The sequence below is a fragment of the Phragmites australis genome, chromosome 20 (genome assembly GCF_958298935.1).
Source record: "Phragmites australis chromosome 20, lpPhrAust1.1, whole genome shotgun sequence".
Lineage (NCBI taxonomy): Eukaryota > Viridiplantae > Streptophyta > Magnoliopsida > Poales > Poaceae > Phragmites > Phragmites australis.
In genome coordinates this window covers 10,491,102-10,513,851 of record NC_084940.1, presented here as the reverse complement: position 1 = coordinate 10,513,851, position 22,750 = coordinate 10,491,102, and the positions used below count along the sequence as shown (strand labels likewise).

Here is a 22,750-nt window from a genome sequence, read left to right as displayed (position 1 = left end):
CTCAAACCACGTAGGGTGTTGAGGACGAGGCCCTTATCGAGGATCGACGTTTCCACGATGAGAAGTTCATTGACGAGGGCCTTCTACTTGCTGCAGTAATCAGCTACGATGATGGCGCCTTGTTGAAGACCGTAGAATTCCTATTCAAGGTAGATAGCTTGTGTTTTTGTGTTGTTGTGGTACAAGCTCTCGATACGCGACCAGATGGTGTGGTCAGTGGTGTTGCTGTCGATCACTATGGTGAGGGGGTTGGGAGAGATGGTGCCATAGAGCCACGATTGAACGAGGGCGTCAAGGCCCGTCCAATGGGCGACAGGAGCCGAGGGGGCACCCTCGCGGAGATGAGTGTGATGAGTGTCGAAGGCGTACTTTTGAAGGGCGACCTGAAAGGGCCACACCATTGGGCGTAGTTGCCTAATTACAAATTGAGCGTGATGGGAACGAATAGTTTGATGCTGGAAACGCTGACGGTTTGCGCCCAGAGGGCAGCCCTGGCGTCGAGCTCGGCCTTAGCCAGGGTGGCAGCGCGTTCTTGCTGCGCTGTGGCGACCATGGCGTCGTCAGTCATCACGGAAAGGGAGAGGCTAGGATCGAGAGATCACCGATACCATGAATTGTTGCACTTGCTGTTTTCATTGATATGCATGAATATTTATAGTACAAAAGGCAGCCGGAATACATGCCAAAACACAGGCTAGCTAAACATGGAAGGTCTAATCCTTGATTTCCTCCGTGCGCTGGCCTTCCTTCGTAAGCGAGGCCTGCATCTCAAGGAATCAAGCTGAGAAAACCCAGACGCAATAAATCCAGCGATTCATAGCATGCTTCTTCATAAAACCTGCACAGATGCTGTGGGTTGGACTGCGTGCTTTCTGCCATCAGTGACTGAGATAGTGTAATCTACTGCCAAGAATAATGTACTATGCGCTCCTGTTCTGTCAGTCATCAGCTTATGTGTGAGTCAAGTGATTGGAGGCGAGGCAAAATGGTGCCACTGGTTTTGGATCAGGTCACCAAAATATACCAAACCTGAGCGTGCAGCAGTACCCATGGCCCGTGCACTTGGTTCCATGGCAACCCGTGATTGGAGCAGCTGGTTTCGCGGTAGAATTTATCTTCAGTTCACTCAGCAAGCAGTAGATTTGCATGTCACGGAGCGTTGCAGCATTTTATAGATACCATTTGCTGCATTGTTATGTGGGTAAATATGATTCAGACAGTCAATGACATATGCTAAGACGCCGACGGATTGGGAGAGGATAGGGAGAGATGCAGATGCATCACCGGAGATGAGAGGAGTGTCAGGGGGCTAAAAATTTTACTTATCAGGGGGCTAAAAAAATTTACAGGTTATCAGGCTGCTAAAATTTTTACTTATTTATATGATCAAAATTTATGTGTCCTGATGGTGTACGTGTAGCATAGGGGGCCAAGCCCTCCTCAACCCCTCGGTCCCAAGACCCCTGTGAGATCTTAATATATACCATTTCTCCTTTGATCCAATGATTGACGTGTGTGCGTAGAAGAACAAGCAGAGAACACCTGTCGCACGAGAAAAACAATTCTTTCAAAAGATCGAATCTTATAAAATTCTGAATGAGTTGACTAGGGTACAATTTTCATTTCACGTCACTGTGAGATTCTAATTTTGTTTCACCAATTTCTTTCCTGGACAAAAGATAACGATGGGTAATGAAAAGGTAAATCGGTGGCAAACGGAACGTGTTTGGTTGAGTTCCAGTGGTATTTTTGCAGTTTGGGATATTTTTTAATAGCAAATTTGCAGTTGGAGGTGGCCCCGGTGGCAAATATGACATTTCCGTTCCCCGTTTGAGAACAGTGACGGGCACAAGCACGAGTATCTCTTCCTCCGCTATGAACGTCGCGCCCGAAACCCTGACAAGCCCACCCCTCGTACACCCCCCCCCCCAGGGGCACGGGCACACCTCCCCGTTGACACGCCATGTGCCGCCGTGGAGCCCAGCGCCCGCCGTCTCACTCATCAACGCAAGGCGACGCGCCACCGGTAAGGTCACGGAGGCGACGCCCCACAGCCTGCGCCACAAAGCCACGAACTCCTGTCGATCACGAGCGTCTCGACCCTATCCTTAACACGCGCTCACGAGCATCTAAATTATGACGACGACGACGATTTTCCTTCTGTGCGAGAGCTGGGAAGCAATGAGCGGTAACTTGATCAATTGCAGGCGTTGGCACGGAAATGGTCCCGTGCGGCAATAAACGCGAGAGAGCTAATCCCATGGCGAATGGGGCAGGGTATGCGTGCGAGCGTTGAATCCCGGACGGTCACCACCGCGAAATCATGCCCGCCTGCTTACGCCGCCCCGCCTTGCCTTGATACAGCCTAGAGTCAGTCCAATGCCGGTGCTGGCGGCAGGCCGGGATCACATCAGGTCGTCCTGGGCGCGATGACCGCGCGCGGCGCCCCGGTGGCGCCGGTGCTGCTTCATCCCGTCGGGGCCAAACATGCGGCCGGAGAGGAGGCCCTCCACGGCGTCGCACTCGGACAATGCCACCGGGTACCGTCTCCGGTCGTGGCAGTAAGAGTAGGACATGTGACCGCGCCGGAACGCCGCCATGGCTGCGCGCTGCTCGGCGGACAAGGCGAGCGACTCGAGGCTGCCGCTCGCGTCGCAGGCCGCCGCCGTCGTGGAGTGGTCCGTGGGGTCGACGGGGCAGCCCTGCAGGACGAGATCGGCGAACTCGGCGACGAACGGCGCGTACTTGTAGTTGACGCGGTACCGGCCGCCGAGCGTGGCCCAGGCGGAGCCGTCCCAGATGGTGGCGTAGAGGGACATCGGCTTGGAGGGAAACGCCGCGCCCATGGCCGCCGTCCTCACCACCTCCCTGATCGGGGTCTCGTCCACGTAGAATCTGCCATCCACACAGACACCCAAACAATGTCAGTGCAGCACAAACACAACACAATGACAGCTGATTTGATCAAGCTCAGCAAGGCCGAAAAGATGCAAAATTTGAAATGCCAACACATGCAGTACTACTCTAATGTTGCAAGACCATTGTTTCATGTCATCGTCCATGTGGATATATTCTCTCTTTTTTATGGGAAAAATATCTTTGGTCTACTACTCCTTTTGGTAAAGGAATCCACGAAATACGCATTAAAACGGGCGCAAAGATCTCGGAAAGGCCCAAATTAGCCAGGTCAGAAGACTCAAGGGCGGCGACGCGAGCAGCAAAAGAGGCAAAGAAAAAGGACCCTCCAAAATCTTTCAGCACACAGAGAGACATGGAGAAAGGAAGGAGGCGTTTCCCGTTTCTGCCAAAACCCCTGAGCCCCACACAAGCACACGCCTAAATTTACACCAGGCAAGATCTGTTGCGGATTTCGTCATGTCGCGTCTGCGTTTCGTGTCCCCCGAAGTGTGCCGAGAAGATGGCATGCGAAACCGAAGGAGTAACTGGACGGGGAAGGAGCAGAGAGGCAGAGAGGGAACGGCAAGAGCAAGCTCACATGATGCGTTCTTGGGTCCAGAGGATGGAGTAGTGGTGGAAGTCGTCGGTGGGGTCGAAGGGGAGGTCGTAGCGCTCCTCCTTGCCGGCGTGGGTGCTGCCGTTGCCGTACACGTTGGTCTGCACCCGCCACTCGCGCCCCCGCACGTTGCCCAAGAACTCGAAGTCCAGCTCGTCGTGCGTCTTCTCGTAAACGTCCCCGTTCGACAGCTGCGCCATCCGCACACAAAAAGGAAATATATTTTTCTTCTTCTCAGAGTTGGATTAGTGAAGAAGTTATTGATGGATAGATTGGTTGATGGCGAGAGAGCGCACATAGAATGCGACAACGACGCCGGCCGCGTAGTCGGCGGGGAGCTTGATGGCGGAGCTGAAGAAGCCGTGGAGGAACAGGTCCTGCGACGCGAACCCGGCGCCTGCGAATGAGCCGGAGGAAGACGAAGATGTCAGTTTAGCCAAGAACACCCTGATGTTAGTGAAAACTTTATTAACGCCCTTCCGCTGATCAACGGAGGGACCGATTCGCAAGAACGGAAAGTGCAATGCGCCCCCCGGTTCGCCCCGAAATCACGGAAATGTAATGAGAAACTGAAACGCTTCAGGTGAAGCGCTCACCGGTGGATTCGTCGAGGGAGAGGCGGACGCGCCTGCCGTTGCGGCGGAGGGCGAGGTTGCCGCTGCCGAAGATCTGGTTGTACCCCTCCTCGAAGGCGAGCGGCCGCACGCCGTGCAGCGGCGGCGGCGGCCTGGCCTCGACCACGCCTTCGCCGCGCAGCAGCAGCAGCAGGACGACGGGGAGGAGGAGCGCGAGAGAGAACCGCGGCACCGGCAACGGAGGGGACGATGAGCTGGACGCCATCTCTCTCTCTCTCTCCACTGCCCTCTGCCCGGCGCCGTGCGGTGATAGGGGGAGCGTTTTATTGTGATGGGCCTCTCTGTTTCTCTCTCTTCAGTTCTTTCTCGTGAGAGAGAGGAGTGGGGACGGGGTCGCCTTTTCCTCGGACCGCGCGCCGGGGCGCTGCCGTTTCCGAATTCGAAATCAAAGTTTATAGATCATGTTTATAAAGATTTTTGTTAGATTTAATTTATATTATTTATCTTGTATTTTAATAGTTGAGTTGGAGGAAAGAGATAGAAACTAAATATATATCATCGTAGAGTAGATAATCTTTTACAAACCGAATCCTATAAATTTACTTCCCGGTCCGCTGCCTACCTGTACTGACTGACGTACGCAATCCAAGCTCTCTGTATTTTTGTACTGGCGCGAATTCTGGTTTGAGTGGTTTCGTTTTTATACTGGAAAAGAATGTAACGCTTGAGCTTAAAAAATTCCTAGGGGATTTCACATGGATTAATACCAGTAATACGGTGACAGAAATGTAGTTATCAAAATGTCTAAAGCCAAGAGGACTGTTTCGAATGTGGCATGCCTCGTAGTACGTGTAGCAGTCACCCGTCCTGCTCGTCCTCTGCGGCGAAGCAGGCGGTTGAGCCCCGTGCGGCATACTGTAGCAGTATTGTAGCAGACATGTTGTGTTAAAACTACTGTAGCAATTGGGGATGTAACATTCATCTGCACTGTTTATCACGGGAACATGCGGCTGAGAATCGGTGCAGTGGTACCGGATCCCGTCACCCTCTGCGGAACGACGGGCAAATGGGGGCGCTTTTCTTGCTGCCACGGACAAACGGAGGGGAGGCGAGAGCGAGGCGAGGCGAGGGCTTGGCTACAGACTGCTTTCTCGTGGACGCCATAGGCAGATGAATCTAATGTTACATATATATGGGTTTACCTAATATATTTAGAAAGAAATTTTTAATAAATCTTAAATGCCTAATTAAGTATATGTGAGGTGTATCTTTTAGGATGGTTTGATTCGCAACTAAATTTACCCTATCTAAAGTTAATCATGTCATTAATTTTTAAGTAACTATTTAGCTGACTCTAAGCCTCGTAGTTCACACGTTGTACACTCAATTTTTTTACTTACCTTCTCAAATGCAAATTACTAAACTCGATTTCGACGAACCATTCACTCATGTGCCGTAAGCCAACGCCCTTCACTCAGCGAGACGAGGTGAGTGTGTATTGTTTTGGTCATCACATTCACACATGGTGAGTGGATGAGATAATTCTTTATATGTTGGTGCTGCTCCACCTCCACTATTAAGATTAAAGGTCTGTTTAGTTCATATTTAAGTTGATTCACTGCCAATTCATCAGTAACCAGATAGTGATGGTCTAATATATAAATTTATTTCTGTAACAGTGTAACAATGCCATTTTCCCTTCATATCATGTGAACCCACCAATATAGATGATGCTGAAAGCTGAACTTAGTGTAGCACGAAATAACCTGGACTCAAGAAGGAAATTTTAAAATATATCTATTAAAAGTGCTGACAGCTGTGGGAGCTTGCATGGCCCTTGCCGTTTATCTATGATCGAACGGTGGAGAAAAAAAAGATCCGACTACGTGTCCAGGCCGGGCTCACGGGGGGTTTGGATGGGAGGAGGGCCGCTCGCTGTGAGCATTACAGTCATGAAGGAAGAAATCCATCATGCTTGTAATTCATGCATTAAGAGCATCTCCAACTAAGCTCTCATATTTGATCCTCTATTTCTTTTATTTAGGGGTTTCTTATCCAAATTGCATCCCCTATTTCTCAACATGTTCCAACCGATCTCTCATATTTGACCCCCTATATTCGAATCACCTCTATTTTATTAATATTCGGTAACTCTCTATCCCCTCTCTCCCTCTCTCTCCCAAATGAGGGGTTGGATGAGGAGCCCCTAAATGTAGGGGGTGAGGGAGGAGATTTGAGAGCTCCTCAAATAAAGGAGGTCCGATAAGGATCGGTTGGAGATCAATTTTCATCGTTTTTTCCTTAAATATAGGATAGAGGGTAAGAAGAGGGTTTAGTTGGAGATGCTCTAAAGAGAAGGAACGAGAAGATGCACACGCATCGATGCCATATTACACGAGCAGGAGGGAATATGCTTTTAGAGTTGGTGCTTCGGTTCCTACACGATTCCTCCAAAGCCGAAAGGAGCATGGGTGTGTTTGATTTGCTACCCACAAAAACCTTAGTACTAAATTTTGGCATGCCCACAAAATTTGGTCATCATTTATGTCAGAAATAGGTGCTGTGCTGTGCTGTGCGTCCCATATCGGGATCTCTGACCTGACCCGGGGACTAGTCGTGGTGTTCATTTGCTCCAACGAATGCAGCAAACAGTCCAAGTACCTGAGTGAAGGGCGCGGGCTCAGGTGCAGCCTCCTCTTACAATTTTATTTTTTGCTTGAATAGATAGATGGATATATTGGGGATTCTATGTCAAGAGAGGGCGGATAAGGGTTTTTAAGAAACGCTCGTTACAACTGTTTATAGTTTGCTTCTTTTATGTTATCGTCATCACGTGGGTCTATGTATCTCACATTGTCATCGAATATATGTAACGAAAATAGCTTTATTAGGTTATGATTGTAATTTTAGTGATTAATGATAATATAGTTATTAGGACTAACATGTTTGTCAAGTATATGCTTTAGTACGTCTCATGGATGCAACAAAAGAGAAGTCACCGAAGCCGGAACAAAGAGATGAATGAATTAGACTTATTCTATTAATTTTGATGTAATCAAATGGAATAAATTTCTATATAATCTTATAGGGCTCTTTACAAGCTTTTTATAGAGTCAAAGATCATCAAAATCTGAGTTCGGAGCGAAAAATTATACCCAAAATACATAATGTTGTTAGGATGAAATTTGCCTAACCGGACAATCCGGTACTCACATAAAAATTAGTCTGGTGCTACATAGGATAATCTGGTGAGTACAATGAAAAATAGTCTGATGTTCACATAAAATTTGAAGCGAAATCTTTTGCCTCACCGGATAATCCGGTGTTCACAAAATGAACACACCGGACTATTATTTCCAAAGAGCTCCAAAATAAAGATATGCACATAGGATAGTTCGGTGTATTTGTCTGGTGTTCAATAAGTTATCAGAGGATAATCTGGTGTTCACAAATGAGTCTGAGTGGGTTCCAACGGCTAGTTTCTTCTGCTATACTCACCGAATGATCCGGTGTTCACAAAATGAACACACCAGACTATTATTTTCAGAGAGCATCAAAATGAACATATACACATAGGATAATCTGGTGTATTTATCCGGTGTTCAGTGAGTCATCACAGGAAAATCCGGTGTTCACAAAGGCTTAAGTGGGGTTCCAACAGCTAGTTTGTGAGAGTGTACTCACCGGATGATCCGGTGTTAGTACCACTGTTCTCACCGGATCATCCGGTATTAACAGCTTTTTAGAGCCGTTGGGTTAACGGCTAATGCGCGAGTTTGAGGCTATAAATACCCCTCTACTCAGTCATTTGAGTGTGCTAAAGTCCAGAGAAGTTCATACACCTGAGAAGACATCCAAACCGCCAAAGTGCTTAAAGTGATCATCCCAGGTGATTAAACACAAGATTAGTGAGTGATTAATGCTTATAGGCCTAGAGAGTGAGTTGCTAGGTGATTGCTACTTAGAGAGTGGATCAAGTAGTGATCCAACAGTATACCTCTTGGTACGTTGGCACCTTAGAGTCTTGGTGACTCGCCGGTAAGCTTGTTGACCCTCCGATTTGGTGTGGAGCGGCGGCAAGGCAATTATGCGGGGACGCGGAGACCCTTGCCTTTGTGGCTCAAGCTCCGAATTGATCACGGTAGCGAGGAACTGAAAGAGCAGCTAGTGATAAGACCTTGCTTTGGTGGCTTGGTGGCTCATCTCGATGGAGGCCTTGTCTTTGTAACTTGGTGGCTCAAAGGCCGTGACCGGGTACCGACCGAGAGTATATCCTTTGTGGAGCTCCAACGTGAACTAGGGGTGGCAATCATGCCATTGATACTACAGAAAAAAAAATCCTTATACCGAGTTTGCTCTCTCTACCTTATTTACGTTTCCGTATTTACTTATTTGCAATTTACCTTCTTAGATAGGTTGCAAGCATTTTGATCGGTAGAGTAGACACACTAGATAATCTTAGAACATATTTAGATAGAAATTGATATATGTTTATCTTGTATTATTTTTGGAGCTGAAATAGTTTTAAGTGTCTTAATTCACCCCCTCTTAGGATGTCACCGATCCTTACAATATGTTTACTGTGATCCATCATGTTCACCATGTCTGTTTTCCTGATGCTTCTGTTCTGGAATGTATTAGAGAGATATATGTTTAGGATAAACTCTTGTAGTATGATGGTGATAGTCGATCTGTTCCCGTTTATGTTATATTTAGAAATTAAATTAAATCTAAAAATGTTTAAAAATTCAAAAATCTTATTGTAGGTACTTTGATTTAACGATGGTTCATTTTACCGATGCACTGAGGCTGGTTAAGTTTACTGGTGTGTACTTTAAGAGATGGAAGATCAAAGTCAATCTGTGACTTACGGCTATAAACTGCTACTGGGTTGCGTGTGGTAGATCTACAAGAAATCTTTCCTCTAATAAGGAGAAAACCAACACGCTCTTTGTAGGATGTGTTCTTAGCGCTCTTGTTGATCATCTTTATGATGTATATATGTACATAAAAGATGCAAAAGGAGTTCTGGGACAGATTAAATGCAAAATTTGGTGCGTCAAATGCATACAGTAAATTGTATGTCATGGAGCAGTTTCATGACTGCAAGATGGTTGATAATCGATCGATAGTCGAGCAAACTCATGAGATTCAGTGCATTGTATAGGAACTCGAACTTCTAAAGTATGAATTACCCGATAAGTTTGTGGCTAGAGGTATCATTGCCAAATTACCTCTCTTGTGAAGAAATTTTGCCACTGCTCTAAAACATCGGCAAGAAATCTCTATCGAAAATCTGATCACGTCTCTTTGATATTGAGAAGAAATCTTGGACTAAGGATGTGCATGCCAAAGTAGGCGAGAGACAATCTAAAATAAATGTGGTGCAACAATACTCTAACAGCATGTTCAAAGAGAAAAATAACAAGACTAAACAAATCACCTACTTCAAGAAGAAGATAATGAATAAAGATAATAAGCCATGTTTTGTGTGCGGTGAGGTTGTGATGACAGGGAAACAGGCGGAACCCATTTCCGCGTCAAAAGAGACGAGTTTGATTTTGAATTTAACATAGACAAAAAAATAAAATAAAAGGAGATCATATATTGCGAGTACATTACTTCCTGAATTCATACATTTACATAGGAATTCGGTTAATTATATCCCGTAGAGAAAATCCCTGATTAAAAATTAGAATATAAAAATATAAAAAAATATTACATCATATGGCTATTACAAAAATATAAAATAAAGTCTTGGATCCTGGTGTTGATGGAGAATGCTTGATCACTTGAAGATAATTTAACGTGCCCATGCATGTAGATGCCAGCATAGCACGGTATTCCTCATTAAGAACCCATGTATGCAACCTGTCTGGAGATTTGTACATGATTTGTGCATGATTTATCAATATTTTACCTCACTTGTATTGCTACTAACATGCATGCCACACATGAGTACTGATCATCTGCATGTAGGATAATCAAAGTGAAGTTGCTTCTTCGATGTCTATTTTTTATACTAGCGTGGCTAATATTTATGAGCTGTGTGTTTGAGACAAAGTATATCTTTTATATCTCATGTTTCTATCCATGGCATGGTATTTTTATTTTTTTAAGACCCATGCACATAGAGAAAAATCGAAGGAAAATGTATTAAAGCAAATATACGTGGCTTGATTTATCCTGTATGCAACATATGATTAATTTTTCTTTTGGCTTGACTTGTATTATGAAGAACACTATGTGATACTCACGAAAATGGAGCCCACACATGTAGTGTAGTGTTTATTTATTCTCCGATTTGTATTACTACCAATATGTCATCGAGTTAAACACATGGCGTAACCAAATGAAGATCCTCTATTAACTTTTCTTTTTTATGTATGGCGCAATTCATAGAATAGTATTTACGTGTATCAGCATGAAACCCAAGCACTAGTACAACCATTATGCAACTTGATTGATAGCATCATCATGCCCAGACCTTAGTTTGTATCATCGTAGGTGCCGAACAAAGATTTTGAGACTAAAGCCTCTCTTCAGCCCATATCCACTTACTATACCAAACAAAAGAGCATAACATTCTTCATGAATATGCAATAAAAAAACAATGCAATGATATCATATATTCGTATGAACTGAACATCCTAGGCATGTATCCAATACAGATAGGGATGACAATGGTTCGGGTCGGGTGCAGGCGAAATAGAACTGTGTTCGACCCGTGACTCAATTCGGGTTATCCGACCCATGCCCACGAAGGGTGACGGGCACAATATTATGCCCATACTCGTGCTCATCGGGTACCCGAAACCTACGGGTCGCTCGCAGGGACAAGGGGTGACTAGGGGCGACGCTTAGGGACATTGGTAGTCGAGAGGTGCTCAGGAAATGAGGGGAGCCGAGGGCAGCGCTCAGGGACAAGGGCGGTAGGGGGCGGAACTCGGGGACAGGGGGTGCTTGGGAAGGGGGCGGTTGAGGGCAACGGCGTGGATTTGGCACTCGGAGCCGGCGGTGTGCAGGTGAGAGGCAGGCATCAAGCAGAGCCAGCTGAGGGCGAGACCCAGCACAAAGATCCCGACAGCGGGAGCCGCCGATAGAGCGGCCAACAATAAGATCCAGTCAAGCGATGCGCACAGCGCAGCCAAGTGCGTGGGAGTGCGAGAGGAAGCCGGTGGTACGTGGGAGGATCCAACAGGGCTAGGGCGATGAGCTCGGGCGACGGTTCCTACCGGGCGGACAGCAACAAGCAGAGCAAGTCAGGAGGAGGAGCCAACAGGTGTGGAGCAGGCGTGGCCAAGGGCCCTTGTGGCGGATCCAACCATGGGTGGCCTCAGCATGGAGGCGAAGTGGCCTACTACTCTGAGATGGGCTGAGTACTGACGAGGTAGGGTTAGGTGAGATAGGCTAAATTGAAAATATTGTGTTGTGGTGTGGTTAACGGGTATACCTATGGATACCTGTGCACATATTAAATTACCCATATCTGATCCGTGATTTTGTGGGTACCCGACCCGTCGTACCTGTAGGTGAAATCTTAGACTCGTGCCCTCATTCATCGGGCACGGTACCCACGGACACCCGAACTCGCAAGTAGGATTGTCATCCCTAAACATAGAGAAACAAGCCTCAGTTTGTATCATTATCGTATGAACCGGACGAAGATATCAAGACTAAAGGCTTTCTTTAATCTGTATCCACTAACTAGATAAAACAAAAAGGCATAATATCAACATGAAAAAGAGAAAATAGAGAGCAACACAAGCGCCATATGGTATATGAGAGAAATGGGAGGGTGCTGTTATAGTTTGTATCGTGATGACCAAACCAAAGGCAAGGAGATGATGAAGATTCTCACCTTGCTTGGAACCTCCACGCGCGCAGCAGCAGCTTCTCCCTGGGCGCCCCTCCACTGGACTCTCCTATTTGCCGAGTGCTGGTCTCGGTGGTCTCTTTTCTTCAACCTTTCTGTGCTCCTCGCCGGCAGACTCTCCCAGCAGCCTTTCGGTGCTTGTTGCTGAAAAGTCCTCCGTGCTCTCACGCCAACAGCCTGCCAGTGTTCTGTCCCCAGTGTCCTTTGCTCACCGTGACTCCCCAGTGCTTTGAGGGAGGCTATGGCCAACTCTTCCCTCTATTCCTTTTTCTCATTTTTTTTATTTGCTAATCTCTGTTTTGTGAATGCTTAACCGGCGGCCAATGCTGCTGTGTTGCAGCACGTATAGGAGTCGTGCGGTTCGTGCACGACGTGCGCTTCAGGTTTGACCGGCAACCGTATGTCTGCTTGCTGCGGCTGAGCAATGGGTCCGATGAGAAAAGCTCATCAGTGTATTGGCTGCCAAATGGGCCACATGCTCTTTGTACTTACGTAATTAAGGAGATAACTAATCCTTTCCGGTCTGCACGCAGGAACGCCTCATGCAGTCGTGAGTTAATGACCATCTGTTTATGCATTTCATTTCTTCCATTATTTTTCTTTCTTTCTTTCTCTGCCAAAACAAGTCATGTATTTGTTCATGCATATTTCAACCATTAAATTCATCGATTATTTAGCTAATTAGTCAAAGAACACGTTGTAGAGAAAATGATCTCATTAAATTATGATTGTGATTTTAGTGATTAATGATAACATAGTCAATAGAACTAACATATTTGTCAAGAATATATGTTAGTATGTCTCATGGATGTAATGCATGAAGAAGTCATCGCAGTCGGAACAAAATTTGATTGAATTGGAGAAGTTCCAAGAGAAATGATCTCACCAGATGGCTCGGTGCTCTGGGTGTTTGAACTCAACGGAGTATATTTATCAAATGAAAAAGATGCCTGAAGACCTCATCGGAAGGCCCGACGTTTGAGGAGAGTGCTCATCGGAGAAATTCTTTTAGAAAATGTGTTGTGCCGAAGAATGAAGGTTAAGCCTCACCGGATAGTCTAATGATCAGTGGGAGTTGCACCGGAGCATTTACAAAGAAAAGAAGAGGAGACTCAATCCACCGGATGGTCCGTGGTTGAGAAGGATGAATGCATCAGAGCATTATTACCAGAGAAGGATGCAGCCGCTGAAGATCAAAGGTTCAACCCATTAGATGGTCCAGTGTGAATGGAATGAACACCGGACAATGAATAATACAAGGAAACAGAACGAAGTTTAAGGCATCGGATGATCCGGTAATGAAGACTGTGTAACACCAGAGCACTGTTTTCAGAGAGTGTTGCATTGGCTCGATTGGCTGAAGTCAATTCACCGGATAGTCCGATGATGAAGCGATGTGCACCGGATGTATACACCAGAGCAATTTATACAGAGAAGAAGGAAAGACTCGGATGGCTCAGGATAACTCACCGGATAGTCCGATGATAGAGATGAAGTATACGCCGGAGTATCTGGTGTTCACAGAGGCTTGAGTGGGGTTCGAACAGCTAGTTTGTGAGAGAGTACTCATCGTATGATATGGTGTTAGTACTATTGTTCTCTCCGGATCATCTAGTATTAACAGCTTTTTAGAGCCGCTGGGTTAAAGGATAGTGCGCGGGTTTGAGGCTATAAATGCCCCCTCACTCGGCCAGTGGTGTACGACTGGAGTCTAGAGAAGTTCATGTACACATGAGAAGACATCCAAGCTACCAAAATGCTTAAAGTGATTATCTAATGTGATTAAGCACAAGATTAGAGAGTGTTTACTGCTTATAGGCCTAGAGAGAGTGTTGCTAGATGATTGCTGTCTAGAGAGTGGATCAAGGAGTAATCCAACCTTGTATCAAGTGGTATACCGGCACCTTGTAGTCTTGGTGACTCACCAGCAAATTTGTTGACCCTCCGACTTGGTGTGGAGCGGCAGCAAGGCAATTGTGCGGGGACGCGGAGACCCTTGTCTTGGTGGCTAAAACTTCGAAGTGATCATGGCGGCAAGGAACCGGAAAAGAGGTTAGTGGTGAGACCTTACCTTGGTGGCTTGGTGGCTCATTCGGGTGGAGGTCTTGTCTTTATAACTTGGTGACTTAAGAGCCATGACCGGGCGCTAACCTGAAGTATATCCTTTGTAGAGCTCCAACGTAGATTAGGGGTGACATTCATATCATCGATATCACGGGGAAAAATCCCTTGTGCCGAGTTTGCTCTCTTTACCTTATTTATATTTTCGCATTTACATTCTTGCAATTTACCTTTTTAGATAGGTTGCAAGTGCTTTGATTGGTAGAGTAGATATACTAGATAAACTTAGAGCACATTTAGATAGAAATTGATATATGTTTATCTTGTGTTGTTGTTGGAGCCGAAATAGTTCTAAGTGTCCTAGTTCACCCCCTCTTAGGACATCGCCGATCCTTTCACACGTGTACACATTCATATATACGCAGAAGTTTGCCGATGGGCCATGTCGTCCCATGAGTAAGCTGTATTGGCATGTAGGCGCTACATATGGATGCACCTTTCGATGACCTCATGTATTTTATTTCTCAGACGTATTAAGTATGTCGCGACCATGTGAGATTATATTGATTTCCTTTCTTTTTAATAAATGATTATTCAAAAGTGTTCATTTTAATAACAGATTACCAACACCATAAAGTGAAAAAGGTTAATCAAGTAAAGAACATCAAATCTACTAACGTGACCACTGGTTACACTAGAGATAGAACTACTCGGTATGGTAATTTACCTATTATTTTTTTAGTGAATTAGTCTACCAGTTAGTGGTTTGACACTGGAGATAATGTACATGTGTCTATCGACATTTCAATATTTCCTTCTTATCAGGTCACTCGGGATTCTTCCGTCCAAATGGGGAGTGGATCACATACTTCTGTTTGTGATTTTGGCATGATAGATCTGAAGTTTACTTTGAAAAACCTCATATAGCTGATAAATATGTAGCATATCCCTTCAATAAATAAGAATCTAGTTGACAGTTTCCTTCTCTGTAGAGACGTATTTAAGATGATATTTGAGTCCAATAAAGTAGTTGTGTTGAAATATGAGATTTTTTTTGGTAAAAGCTTCGAGTGCGAAGGCTCTGACTTCTACAATAAATCTGTGAATAATATTTATAGCAATGTTGATGGAGATGAGGCTGGTGATTGACACTTATGGTTATGTCATATTAATTTTGGTTGTATATCTTGGCTTTCCAACTTGAATTTAATTCCAAAATTTTTCATTACCAGAGTTTTTAAGTACCAAAGTTGTATGCAATATAAGCAACCTCATATGTCTCACAAGGCTACCGAGAAGAGAAATTTGGCACAACTGTAACTCATGCATTCAGATCTTTACGAAATGAATTATGTGTTGATGAAGGGTGGAAAAAAGATATTTCACTATCTTAATTGATGATTCATCTACATGTTGTTATGTGTACATGTTAAAAACAAAATATGAGGCTCTAGACTATTTTAAAATTATAAGGCAGAAGTTAAAAATAAATTGGAAAGAAAAATCAAAAGATTTGTGTCGAATCATAGTGAGAGTATTTCTCTAATTATTTTTGACTTATTATGTAAGAACATTGAATTATTCATGAGAGAACGCCTCCCTATTCGCCCTAAATAAACAAGTTAGCCAAAAGTTAAAACTTCACCTTGACTTATTTGGTTAATGCTATCTTGAACACTACGGGATTATCTAAGGCATATTAGAAGAGGTCTTGTTAACTTCGTACCATGTTCTAAATAGAGTTTCTACTAAGAATAAGAAAATAACCCCATATGAAGAATAGAAAGGAAGAAAATCATCACTTTCTTATATATGCACTTTTGGATGTTTGGCAAAAGTCAATGCACCAATAACTAAAAAGCGCAAGTTGAGAACAAAACAGTGAATTATGTTTTTTAGGATATGCTCACTGTAGTATTGCATATAGGTTTTAGTAATTAAATTTGAGTTACCTGATATGCTTGTTGATACAATTATGGACTCTAGAGATGCTACTTTTTTTAGAATATTTTCCCATGAAGGATCTATATAACACTTCTAGTCAAACCATTGAGATAATTCATGGATCTATCACACAACTTGAGTATTCTAAACAAACACATGGGTTAGTTCTTAAGGAGGATGACAGTGAGACTCCAAGGAGGAGTAAGAGATAAAGGACAATAAAATCTTTTGGTGATGATTTCACTGTGTACCTTATGGATAACACTCTCAAATTTTTTTCAGAAGCATATGCATCTCCAGATGTAGACTACCGTAAGGAGGTATGTCATAGTGAGATGTATTCCATTCTCGCCAAAGTGACTTGGGATGTTACAGATTGACCTTATGATTGTAAACCTGTAGGTTGCAATTAGGGGTTCAAAAAGAAGCTTATGCCTGATAGTACTATCAAAAATGATAAAAATCGGCTTGTGGTCAAGGGTTATACCAAAAAGCAAGGCAAAATTTTCATTGATACTTATTCACTTGTCGTTAGACTGACCATGATAAGAATATTACTTTCCTTAGCTACCTTGCATGGTCTTCTTGTTCATCAGATGGATATTAAGACAACTTTTCTTAATAGAGAGTTGGATGAGAATTTTTTCATGGATTAGCCTGATAGGATTGTAATAGAAGGTCACGAGGACAAGGTATGTAAGCTATTAAAATCTTTGTGTGGCCTGAAACGAGCTTGTAAGCAATGGCATGAGAAGTTCGATAGATCTTTAACATCTACGGACTTTGTTGTTAATGAAGATGATACATGTGTGTATTATCGTCATGGTGTGGGTGAGAAAAGTTATTATGTTCATGTATGTCGATGACATACTGATTTTGGGGCAAATCATGATGTGATTAGTGAGGTTAAGTCACATTTATTTCAAAATTTTGATATGAAAGATCTGGGAGAGGTCGATGTGATCTTAAACATCAAGTTGATTAGGTGGGAGAATGAGATTACACTTTTGTAATCCCATTATGCGGAAAAGACCTTAAGCAATTTTGGATGTATGGACAGAAAGATCGCTCTAGCACCTTATGATCCTAGCTTAATGCTTCGAAAGAATAAAAGGATTGCTAGGGATCAACTGAGATACTCCAAAATAATAGATCGCTCATGTACCTAGCTAATGCTATAAGGCCTAATATCTTATTTTCTATGAGCAAATTTAGCTGATTCCCTCGGCAAGGGCCATCCTATTATTTGCAGCAGATGATCGCCTTCTTGTAGCCCACCTCTTTAACCCTTGTAGTAAACCATGACAAGTCCTCAGATCATAGATCTTCTAGTTATCTTGGCTAGGCTCGATCCAAGGGCTGGTCTTTTAACCCGGGTGGTTATCATTGGCACGTGCTTGAGCGAGTCATGCACTGCCTATTGGATACAATGAATTATGGGTTTCACTATACTGGGTACCTATCAGTACTGTAGGGTTATAGTAATTCAAACTGGATATCTGATGCTGGTGAGATTAAAGCCACAAGTGGATATGTATTCACTCTTGGCAGTGCTATTGTCTCATGGAGATCTTGCAAACAGATCATATTAATGAGATTAACCATGAAAGTAGAACTTACAGTGTTAGACACAGTCACTTTTGAGACAGAATGGTTACGTGAGCTCTTGATGGATTTGCCAGTGGTTGAAAAACTGATACTGGCTATCCTTATGAACTATGATAATCAAACAGTTATTGTCAAAGTGAACAGTTCTAAGGACAATACGATATACTCGAGACATGCAAAAAGACGAATGAAATGTGTCATAAAACTGAGAAACTCCATAGTGATAGCTTTGGATTATATCCAAACAACTAAAAACCTGACAGATCAATTTATAAAGGGACTATCACGGAATGTGATAGACAATGCATCAAAGGAGATGGCTATGAGACCCATGTGAGTTATACTATAGTGGTAATCAAACTTTGGTGATCAGAGATCCTGTGAATTAGGACCTATGAAAAACAAGCTATTGACTAACTAAAGTATGGTATAACACAATCCACTCGAATAAAGATGCAATACTCTCGAAATCTATAAGACATGTTGTTTATTGCCTTAATGTGTTCGGTTGGCTTTAATTAACAAAGATGCTTTCCTACAAGGCATTCTTGAAAGAACACACCTATATGAGTCTAACTGTTGATCGCAGTCCATGAGACTTAGGTGATCTCCAATAAACTCATGAAGAGACCAAGGAGTATAATTTATATGCTCCACCCGAGGAGTAGTCTACTGGCAGTCAAATATCAGTTATGATTTTAAGTGAAACTTGTTTGTATAAAATATGCAATTCAAGACATAATCCAATATTCAAGTTATGAATGAGTGTATATTAATGCTTTAGGTGGATGTTCAACCCTAACATGTCTCTATCAAGACACTGTTATACTAAACCGTATTAAGAAAAAGCAAATCTTCGTGGAACTTTGATATCTAGTGGGAGGACTGTTCGATATATGGATTTAGCCCAATATATACAAGAAGAATTTCAAATAAATCTCAAATGCCTAACTAAGTGAAGGTGGAGTATATTCATTAGGCACTCCTTATCAGTAGAGGTGGAGGAAGATCAATTTATAAAGAATTATCTTCTCCACCTACTCGCACTTGCTTGAATGGTCAGCTGAAATCAGGTCTAATAGCTTGAGCAGGTGTGATATCTTTTTGCAGTTTTATTCTTTTGCTGCGTGCGTAAACAAATATACATGGAAATAGTGTCGGTTAAGAATCCAATCATAACATGTCTCAACCACACAATTCTCTCTATATTTATTTGTCGGTCGCCACTACAAAGGACACACACAATTAGGGTTTTGCCTCCCTCTCTATTGCTCCGCCATATATAGTTTGCTCCATACCGTTGCGCCAGCGTGCACCGACGAACGGGAGAGCAGGTCTCTAAAATCCATCACTCTTGGGATCCTACATCAGGAGAGGACAAATAAGATTTTTAAAAAGCGCTCATCATGACTGCTTATAATTTATTTCCTCTACATTCTCTTCATCGTCATCTGCTACATCGCATCATGAGAGTCTCTGCATGACATGCCAGTGTCAGGTACGTTTAATATGATCCGTCATAACATGCTTATTTTCCTGCTGCTTCTATTATATACATATAATATATATGTATGTATATATATATATATATATATATGTATGTATATAAAGAATAAACTCTTGTCATGTGATGATGATGATGATAATTGACATATTCATGTTTATATTATATTTAAAAATTAAATTAAATCTTAAAGTGCACTTTTATTTAACATCTGAGAACTACTGCTACAACTAGCCCTAGCAATGCTGTGTACTCCCGTGCCCATCGTGACGATGTGTGGAGTGGAGATGTGAGTTGAAGAAGGCTATGTTTAACATATTTTGTGTTTCTGCATAATTTGTTTATTCGAGATTTTTATAAAAAGTAAATTCTACTTCTCTAAATTATACAATTTATTTTCAAAATTTACTTCCTGATAAGTTACATAGAATCCAACCTCTGACAGAGTTTTTATAGAATCCTTCGAAATCCACACATAAGCGGCCTAAGAGCATCTCCAACAAACGCGCCATCATGCCCTTCATCGCTAAAATAGCATATGTAGCGTCAAAAACACGCTCCAACACACACGCTGTCGCACACGCCATTTTTAGCGACCCTCCAAATCGGCCTCCCCGCATGCCAAATATAGCGCGTCCTCCCGGGCCGCCATCGAGCAACTGCCGCTTCCCTCCCGCCTTCCTGTCTCCCCTTCGCCAAAAACGAGTTGCTGTCGGCCGGGCCATGACACTTCCAGATCTAGTCATCGGAGGAGGCAAGGGTGAGGCCGAGGACACACGGACGTCGGCGAGGTTGAGGCTGAGGACGCGCGGTCTTGCTACTTCGAGGCGCCGACCGCGGATGCCAATCACGATGCCGCTTCCAGGTCCTTGGCGGCAGTGGCGTTGTGCAAGTCCTTCGGTGGCAGCGAGGCGTGCATGCTGCTACTGCCGTGCCGCCACCTGTGCATGTGCCACGTGTGCGAGGCCACTATGGATGCATGCCTCATCTGCGCGGCCACCAAGAACGCCTCGAAGCAGAAAGGAGGCGCGAGCGGTAGAGCTCGGTGGCCGGCGCTCGCGCTAATCCCTCTCCCGCCATTCGTCGCGCGGCATTTGGAGATTGGAGATGAGCGGTGGTGTGAGATGATTAAGGATTTGGAGGTGATGAGGTGGCGTGGAGCTTCTGGGGTGGGCGGGACTGAGCTCGAGGAACTGAGGAAGGTGGCAGTCGGCAAGCATCATGCTTAGGGGGAGAGGAGGGACTAGTGCACAGAATTTCTTGTCATGCTCTTGCTTTTTTTCCAGCAGGGCTTGGATCTTTGCTTGATTTCTCCACTTTGCTTTTGCCTCCAGAGCAATGATATTTGACCGGTGCTTCAGCCCTGCTGGATATGCATTTTGATTAGATGATGCAAGCTAGGTGCTCCATGAAAATCCCAAGTGATTCTCAGCTGCTTGTGGTTGACGGAAGATAATTGAGCAGCAGTAGTTACAAAATATTATTAAAAAATAGAAGAGAATATAGAGGATAAAATATGAATGTGTTGTTAAAGTGGTAAAGTAATATGGAGAAAAAATCTTTATTGGAGTTGCTCTAAGAGGAGACACTGATTGGCGCGCGCGGCTTTCCGTGCTGCTGTGGGGGTGCCTCGAGCCACGGTAAAAGTTTTTTGCGTGTCGCTTCACGTTTTGTTCGCCACGGTACTGTGAATTCTCGGGGAAAGGAGGTGTTACAAGAGGGCCGTACCGCACAGCACTCCACGGCTGTCTGCTCTTCGTTTAGTGCACGAGCGTACGCATGTGTCGTGCTTGTAGCGCAGATACGTACTCAGTTCAAACAAAAGACCGAAGACCGTCGAGCTCGTCAGGGCTTACGATGATCAGCTTTCAAAGGCAAGCGGTAAGCTAGTGTGTAAGCAGCCTTTTAAGGCGTAGCTGTTCTTGTGTACACATGCACGTACAACGTTCAGTTCAGAGACGACCAGTAGAAGAAATCCAACACAGGTGCTCCAGTCCAGCCTGCGCCTGCGCTTGCTGTCCAAGTCATTGCTTCTTCGTGATCATGCAACTATGCAACCGTTCCTGACTTTCTGTAATATATATACTGATATTCTCTGGACAGTATTTCCTTCTACTAGTTATAGTTTTATAGACTTTCCTGTATTTCGGAGTATTCTCCCAAACCTAGTAGGAACAGGAGTGTTTTACAACTTAGCAGTATATGTCGAGTATTTTCTAAAGGGAAAAAGCTATGTATACGGCTAGGTTTGTGACCTGCTGTCCGATCTGTTATCCCTACCCCATGGGTACTGTAGCCGTGCAGTTTGTTTGTCGAACGACTGGGTGGTAAGACATGTAGCGCCCTTTCTGAAGCCGGGTAAGATCATTCATAACTATTTTTTCTTTATTTTATTTTCTTCTTAATTTTTTTTATTTTATTCTCTTTATTTTCTCTAATCTCTAATAGTTTCATTTTGAAGTGATTTGTAAAAAAAAAATGAGAGATAATTTTATACTTAGAGAGAATGAATCCCTTCGTAAATGAATCCTTTCGTAAAGAGAATTGTGAAAAAAAATATTAAAACTAAAAAAAATAAAAATCTCTTCACAAAGAATTTTAGAACGTGAAGAGAATCGTAAGCATAATATAAGAGGCAATGTCATCGGAATTTCCCCGGGCCAGGAGTAGGAATGCTTTTCCTACTCCTGTGATCGATGGAACATGACATTGGATTTCGCTAACCTCTCCTGTGATCCTGCTTTGTACTCCTGTCTGCCTCTTTGACAAAGATGCGGTGCTCTGCTCGGTCCCTCCTTGTTTACTCAGGCTAGCTGGATTCCAATCCGTGACTTGTTTAACCCGATCGATGCAGCTCGAGGAAGAAGAATTAATTTACGGCTTGGGGTTCTGTATATTTTTGTCCTGTGTAACTAATGTGCATGTTTTGGACACAGAGATTACTAGAGCAAGCGAGCAGTAAACCACATCCATTGGTTCATCAGGACTGAGGATCAACTCTACTGACCAGCGACAGAGGGGGAGGATAAATATTGTGCACAGAGACACACAAAAAAAAACACCTGGATTAGAGAGATACCCTATCCTTTAGGCGACCTACCATTTTTGTCTTCAAAGAACACGTGAACGCAAAGTACAACACTTATACATAGTAGTAGTATAGTATACTAGATCACACTGATAATATCACACTTATACATTAACAAAATTACACTAAGGATGTGTTTCGTTGAAGAAATATTTTTAAATGGGGAGATGACTATCTTATTTTTTAAAGTGTTTGATCGGAGAGCTAAGCTGAATAGGATGATCATCTAAAGTGAATATTCTTCTCATATATTGGCTGAGCTCATATGCCAAAAACTACATGACGAAGTCATCTATATCATGGTCTAGATAAGTTTTATCCCTCCTGATGTGGTATCTTTTGGTTGGTTAGAGTAAATATATTTTATGTTATCACTTTTTAAATGATATTATCTTCTAAACCGTTTATCTGATTTGCGATCCAATTATACCATTATATTTATTGTAATTAAATCAACAAAATAAGATATCATATATTATATTTTGATAAAAAATTAAATATATGACAAGCAGATCCTATAAAATTATAGTTAACCTCATTTAAATTATATCCATCCAATCGAAGAAAAAAATAGATCACC

At 43.4% G+C, this 22,750-nt stretch overlaps 1 protein-coding gene across 1 annotated transcript; it reads right to left on the bottom strand.

Moving 5' to 3' along the window:
* Nucleotides 1-1,955: 1,955 nt before the first annotated feature.
* Nucleotides 1,956-4,464, bottom strand: LOC133901209 (probable xyloglucan endotransglucosylase/hydrolase protein 28). The gene is made up of 4 exons (XM_062342492.1): nt 4,111-4,464; nt 3,811-3,911; nt 3,497-3,705; nt 1,956-2,895 (listed from the first exon to the last, which is right to left on the bottom strand). The coding sequence occupies exons 1-4, from the start codon at nt 4,352-4,354 to the stop codon at nt 2,406-2,408; spliced, it is 1,044 nt and encodes a 347-aa protein (XP_062198476.1). The 5' UTR covers nt 4,355-4,464; the 3' UTR covers nt 1,956-2,405.
* Nucleotides 4,465-22,750: the final 18,286 nt, after the last annotated feature.

Coding starts and splice junctions, on each gene's coding strand:
- LOC133901209 (XM_062342492.1), bottom strand. CDS start 4,354: ATGGCGTCCAGCTCATCGTCCCCTCCGTTGCCGGTGCCGCGGTTCTCT. Junction 3,706..3,810: donor GCGTCGTTGTCGCATTCTAT/GTGCGCTCTCTC, acceptor CGGATGGCGCAG/CTGTCGAACGGGGACGTTTA. Junction 2,896..3,496: donor TGGACCCAAGAACGCATCAT/GTGAGCTTGCTC, acceptor TGTGGATGGCAG/ATTCTACGTGGACGAGACCC.